General features: G+C 44.4%; 1 protein-coding gene across 2 annotated transcripts in view; it reads left to right on the plus strand.

Annotated features, from left to right (window-relative positions):
* tbx3a (T-box transcription factor 3a) overlaps positions 1-6,508 on the plus strand; it is an 8,409-nt gene extending 1,901 nt beyond the window's left edge. The window contains exons 2-7 of one of the 2 annotated variants that reach the window (XM_008325920.3): positions 9-291; positions 839-985; positions 2,309-2,385; positions 2,764-2,921; positions 3,216-3,868; positions 6,011-6,508. In XM_008325920.3, the coding sequence (XP_008324142.1) occupies positions 9-291; positions 839-985; positions 2,309-2,385; positions 2,764-2,921; positions 3,216-3,868; positions 6,011-6,442 (1,750 nt within the window). In that variant the 3' untranslated portion in view covers positions 6,443-6,508. The remainder of the gene's footprint in view (positions 1-8; positions 292-838; positions 986-2,308; positions 2,386-2,763; positions 2,922-3,215; positions 3,869-6,010) is intronic. The other variant, XM_008325921.3, reaches the window with a different exon arrangement.
* Positions 6,509-6,531: the final 23 nt, after the last annotated feature.

The following is a 6,531-nucleotide window of genomic DNA, read 5'->3' on the forward strand; positions in this document are numbered from 1 at the left end:
TGTGACAGGCGAATGTTCCCCCCCTTCAAAGTGAGGTGCACAGGTCTGGACAAAAAGGCCAAGTACATCCTCCTGATGGACATCGTCTCAGCCGACGACTGTAGGTACAAGTTCCACAACTCCCGCTGGATGGTGGCCGGGAAGGCCGACCCCGAGATGCCAAAGAGGCTGTACTTCCACCCGGACAGTCCCGCCACCGGTGAGCAGTGGATGTCCAAGGTGGTGAACTTCCACAAGATGAAGCTGACCAACAACATTTCCGACAAACATGGATTTGTAAGTTCAACTCATGTATGTCAAGCCTTTTTTTACTCTCTTATCACATTACAATGTTGTTTGTAACTGCTGACATTTGTTGTTGTTGCTGCTGGTTTTAACCCGTTTCCCTCCTCAGGTTGGAGTCGATGTGTTCAGGAAATGTTGTTGCATTAATTACCCCGATGAAGATACACAATTAGGAGCAATTTACAATGAATTACGTCAATCACTTTACGACTGTTTCTGATCTGCTACAGCCTACAGTTAAATGTAGGGCGATAAATCTGTAGCCACGTGATACGTCATAACCCACGCCTCCATATTTGAGCTATTTACTATTTTTTAATATATTAGCTCTTCATTGCACCCTGATAATTATACTGTAGCATTCTCTAGAATGCTGCTCTATAATTTATTTTAGTAATGTCAGAGCCTCTGCTCTATAATTTATTTTAGTAATGTCCGAGCCTGAGGGCTAAGACTGTGAAAATGTCAAACAATGTCCATGTAATATATAAAATATTGCATTATATATGTTTTATATATATTTGTTTCGTTTGTCTTTTTGTGTCTTCTGCAGACAATTCTCAACTCCATGCACAAATATCAACCACGGTTCCACATCGCCAGAACCAACGACGTGCACAAACTGTACCACTGCACATTTAGGACGTACGTTTTCCCTGAGACGGATTTCATAGCAGTGACCGCTTATCAGAACGACAAGGTGAGTCCCAGTATAGGCCGCACTGTATAAATATATATATGCATATACATATAGTCGTATATATAAATATATACACATATATACTCACATATAAAGATATATATACTCATATATACATATATAAATATATATACACATATATACTCACATACATATGCACATATAAAAATATACACGCATATAAATATATACATATATACTCATAAATATATACACATATATACATATATAAATATATATACATACATATACTCAAATATATACACATACAGTATATACTCATATATAAATATATATGCACATATATATAAATATATACACATATATACTTTTTTGTGTGTCTTTTAAAAAAAAGGGTTGAAGTTGTCGGTTTATATCCAGTCGGGGGCGCTTCCCTCCTGCCTTTCAAGCTCTGCACCGTTTTGTTGTCATAAAATATGAAAGAAGTGGCGCGTATTGTGCAAAACGGAGTGTCTTTTATGCCGGGTGAGAAACAGCGGGGTGATAATATTCTAGCCTCTGGTCGGAGAATCACGAATGTGTGGAATGTAGTACAGGTTATCGTCCCTTTATTTAATCACGTGGACAAGATTTGGCACAGACCCAGACTCTGTTTCTCTGTGCGCGTCTCTGTTCGTTAGTGTGTGTGTGTGTGTGGAGGGTGGGGGGGTGTGTGATGAGAGAGAGAGAGAGGGAATAAAGAGGGGCAACACTGTACGCTTGAATGGAGAAAAAGAAAGAGAAAAAAAGAGAGACAGAGAAGGAGAGAGTTGTCGGCTGAGCCAGATCCGTGTTTCTGCTGCTGCTGCTGCTGCTGCTGCTGCTGCGTCACATTTTATTCTCTGCAAGTCATAAAAAAATGATAATGAAAAAAAGGTCTCCGCAGCGCTTTGATATTGTTGGGAAATGATGATGATGATGGTGGTGGTGGTGGTGGTGTGGGTGTTGCCCCCCGCTCCGCGCACGCACACACACACACACACACACACGTCCCTCCTCACATGTGCGGCGGTTTACACAGCCAGACGAGCGGAGGAAGTGATGTGGGAGTCGGGGTTTGGGGAGAGTTTATTTTAAAAATCCAAACAGGAATATTTCACTGTCAACGTGCCAAAACAGGGAGCCGTGCGTGTTTCACGCATTCACGATATAAAACCTGGCAACCTGTGGCTGCTGCAGACTGTTAGAAGAATGTTAGGGAAGTCACGCAGTTATAGAAAAAAAATGAAGAAAAATACAAAAAAAAGAGGTCAAAACTGTGATGTTTGTGCCATTTGAATTTTTAATTTTTGAATTTTTTTTTTTTTTTTAAACATTTTTCAGATTACGCAGCTGAAAATTGATCACAACCCTTTCGCCAAAGGATTCCGTGACACTGGGAACGGGAGAAGAGAAAAGAGGTAAAGAAGAGAGAATGTGTGTGTGTGTGTGTTAGAGAAGACACACCATAATAAGTCCATATGTCGTCACAGTAACCAGTGAGAAGCCCGGGTCTTTACACTTTTAATCAAATACTTAGCAGAGGCCTTGGGGGTTTATTGTTGGTAAATGTAATAAAACGACAGCTGGAACATGTGGCGCTGCACTCTAACAGTTTCCTGTTGGTGATTATTATTATTTTTTTTATTATTATTATTATTTCCACTGACATTTTGGGAGACTCATTTCAACTCTATTATTTTTTCCCTGTTCCTGTTCTGAGTCTGGGTCTGGGTCTGGGTCTGGGTCTGCGTCTGTGACCCTGACTCTCAGTATTCAAACTCCTTCCTCCTCCGCAGGAAACAGCTGGCTCTGCAGTCCATGCGTTCGTATGAGGAGCAGGTGAAAAGGGAGAACGGAGCTTCAGACGACTCCTCGGGGGAACAGCCGTCTTTTAAATGCTACGGCCAGGCCTCGTCTCCCGCCGTGTCCACGGTGGGGCCTCCACACCTGAAAGGTAAGGCTGGGAGAGCCCACAGACAGACAGGGATACCGCGTGTTTAAAAACAAAAACAAAAAAAACGTGGAATATAGAGTTTAATTAGAAAAGCTAGAACCGGAAGTTGGTGTTTGTGGATTGGGAACGATTTGTATGAGGGGGGAGAAAATACAGCAGTCAATAAGGATTATGTTAAGTGGTACTTAAAGTACACGTGCAGCGTATTTTCTGGACAACGATATTAACCGATATTTCGGTTTTCGATATTCGGTTTTGACGCTTTTTTTTTTTTTTTGTGGTCACGTCTTGCAGATTTCTGCGATAGCGACGAGGACAGCGACGACGAGAGCAAAGACGGACTCCCCAAAGACGGTCCGGACTCCAGCAAGATCTCCACGACCACAGAGGACGGGAAGGACCACGAAGCCAGCCCGGTGAAGGCGCATCCCTTCAGCAGCAGTAGTGACTCTGGCAGCAGGGTCCGCGAGAGCGGCCACAAGACTGAGAAAAGCCAGGCCGACTCGCGGCAGAGTCCCGTCACCATCATCTCCAGCACCACGCGCTCCGCGGAAGACCTGAAGAGCCCGGGTCTGCAGGACCCGCCGCCCAAAGCGGACGAGTGCAGGTCGATATCCAAGGACAGCTTCGTGCCTTTGAGCGTTCAGACGGACAGCGGCCACATGGGCCACGGTCATTTGCATAATTTTGGATTTCCCACGGGCCTGACGGGACAGCAGTTCTTCAATCACTTGGGGGGCGCGCACCCGTTTCTTTTGCACCCGGGTCAGTTCAACATGGGAGGCGCGTTCTCGAACATGGCTGCGGGCATGGGGCCACTGCTGGCCGCCGTGTCCACGGGAGGAGTCAGCACCATGGACACGACCAGCATGACATCGCCCACTCAAAGCCTGGCGGGAGCTGCGGGCCTGCCCTTCCATCTGCAGCAGCATGTCTTAGCGTCACAGGTAAAAGAACTGCGGGCCTGCCCTTCCATCTGCAGCAACATGTCTTAGCGTCACAGGTAATATAAAAAAAATTTAAAAAATACTCGCTTTGCTTCGAGTAAAACACGCGTTGCATAATTGTATACTGCAGTACACTTGCTGGCTGCCAGATTTACTAGAAAAGTCTTTAATGTTGCGTTCGCTCCGTTTATGTTTATGTCGGTTTTAAAAGGTTTAAAGTGCGAGAAGGAGCGAGTGGAACTGCTGTGCGTGCGTGTTTATTTGGTTTTTTACGGTGGAAATATTCAGAATGAAGTTCTATTTTGGATTTTACTGCCTCTGCTGAACGCCTGTCAACAGCTGTTCTGGATATAAACACAATTCCTTCAGCGGGGCAGCGATTCAAACGAGAGCAACAGGCGGTTTAAAAAGTTTTTAAAAACAAATTTAAAAAAAGAGAGAGATTTCTCCAAGTTGTGTCTTTATGTTTAGACTGAAACATCGATTTATTTCGATTTTTTTCCACTTTCATTTTAAAATCAATGCCAGATTTTGGACAAAGAAAAACAAACAGTATGGACTTGAAATACTTCGGTTCCGGTTCTAGGTGTGTGTGTGTGTGTGTGTGTGTGTTGTTGCCACCGGCCTCGTAACGACGCATCACTAACGTCATTAACTGTGATGAAAACTATCTGCACAGAGGGAGAAAGTGTGTGTGTAGCGACAGGAACGGCCCCACAAAAAAAAAAAAAAAAAAACACCGCGAGGTTTCACAGAGCACCGAGTCTAATCACCAACTGCCAGAGTTTTTCTGCGCCTCTACAGAATTCCCCCAACATTTCTCTCAGGGCAATATGCAAAATGTGGCCCAAGAATAACTACGAATGTCACCGGAAATGTAGCCGGGACAGAGGAGATGTTTCTAGAAGTGAAATCAAAAAGAATTTGGAGTAAAAATAATAATAAAAAACGCTAAAAATTATTTTAAAAAAAATCATTTGACATCGGACAGATCCAGTAGTTACAGAAGACAAAAACTAAGAAATTAATTTGATAATAGTCTGGATATTTAATAATTTATTTTGGTGGTGGTTGTTGTTCGTGGAGTTCTATGTTTCCATTTGATTGGTTTTGTGATTCAAACTACTAGAAACGTCACACTTTTTGCTCCTCTTTAAAGGACTCTGTTCTTCTGTTGTTCGTGATGTGACGGGTGTTTCAGCAGCAGACAGATCTGGACCTCAGCCAGGCCGAATCAAACGGAGCCTTAGGTTTAATACGGTGCAGAATTAAGGCTGATTGTTGTCCTATAAAAAATAGATGTTTTTTTTTTACAACAAGCTAACAACAGAACTCAGACGACAGAACACGTCCAGTCTAGTTTTGGTTCATGTTGTTCCATGATTCTGTCTCACGGTGTTATTTCTGATGCAGACTCTGATTTTAGTCAGTTCAATTAGATTTTTTTGTCCTTCATTGGAGTTTTTAATGTACTACAACTTACGGGCTCAAAGGTCACGTTTATTCAGCAGCAGCTTTTGCCTTTGGACTATTTGTTTGTTTGTTTTTATCATCCGAGATGTTTGTTTATAACATTAACTGCAGACGAGCACATGCTGGAAAAACTATTTTAACTGACAAACATTTGTAAAATTGAAACTGATTCCACCTCTGCTACAGATGCTAATTTAACACAGGAGCATGTTAGCCTGTAGCAGGCAAAGGAGTTACTTCCAGAAATGTTACTAATATGGTCTTAATGTCTTAGTGTAGACACACACAGGGTGAGGAGGGAAAGGGGGGCGAGGGGGGGGGTCTCTGAGTCTCCAAACAGCCAATAACATCACTCTACGACGGGAATGAGATGAACATGTTCAAAAACACAACCTAGTTTTTCATCATTTTGTGGACAACGCTAAAGAAATCAATTCTTAAATCTGGTCTTCCTAACAACTACAGGCAACACGTCCGTGACGTCACAAAAAATATCCCGTTCCTCAAGTTCATTTTAGTTTTCACCTTGGTAGAAAATGTTGTTTGAAAATCGTTTTTGTAATAAATGGTGTCCAGAGATCTAATCCAGCCGACAGGGGTCTCTGGGGTCTGGGCTGAGGTTCTACTCTTTCCGCGCCCGCTCACATTGGTCTCTCCATGTCTCCACAGGGTCTCGCGATGTCTCCGTTCGGCAGTTTGTTCCCGTACCCGTACACGTACATGGCAGCCGCGGCGGCGGCGCAGTCCGCCGCGTCCTCGTCCGTGCACAGACACCCTTTCCTGAACGCGGTGCGGCCCAGACTCAGGTACAGCCCCTACCCTCTGCCCTCCATGACGGTACCGGACAGCACGCTGCTCACCACCGCCATGCCCTCCATGGCCGGCGGCGGCGTGGAGGTAAAAGGGGACGGCATGGTGGTCCCGGTGAGCCCGGTGTCCGGCGTCACCCTGGACTCCACGTCGGAGGTGACGAGCCACTCGTCCAGTTTGTCTCCAAAGACCTGCGCGGAGAAGGACGCGGCCAACGAGCTGCAGAGCATCCAGCGCCTGGTCAGTGGACTGGACTCCAGCCAGGACCGGTCCAGGAGCGGCTCCCCATGAGAGGAGATTATTATTATTATTAATATTATTATTATTTTAATTTCTTCTTCTTTTAAGAAAACACACACAGAGGGAGGGGAGGGGGACGG

This window comes from Cynoglossus semilaevis, chromosome 14 (genome assembly GCF_000523025.1).
Source record: "Cynoglossus semilaevis isolate Cse_v1.0 chromosome 14, Cse_v1.0, whole genome shotgun sequence".
Classification (NCBI taxonomy): Eukaryota; Metazoa; Chordata; class Actinopteri; order Pleuronectiformes; family Cynoglossidae; genus Cynoglossus; species Cynoglossus semilaevis.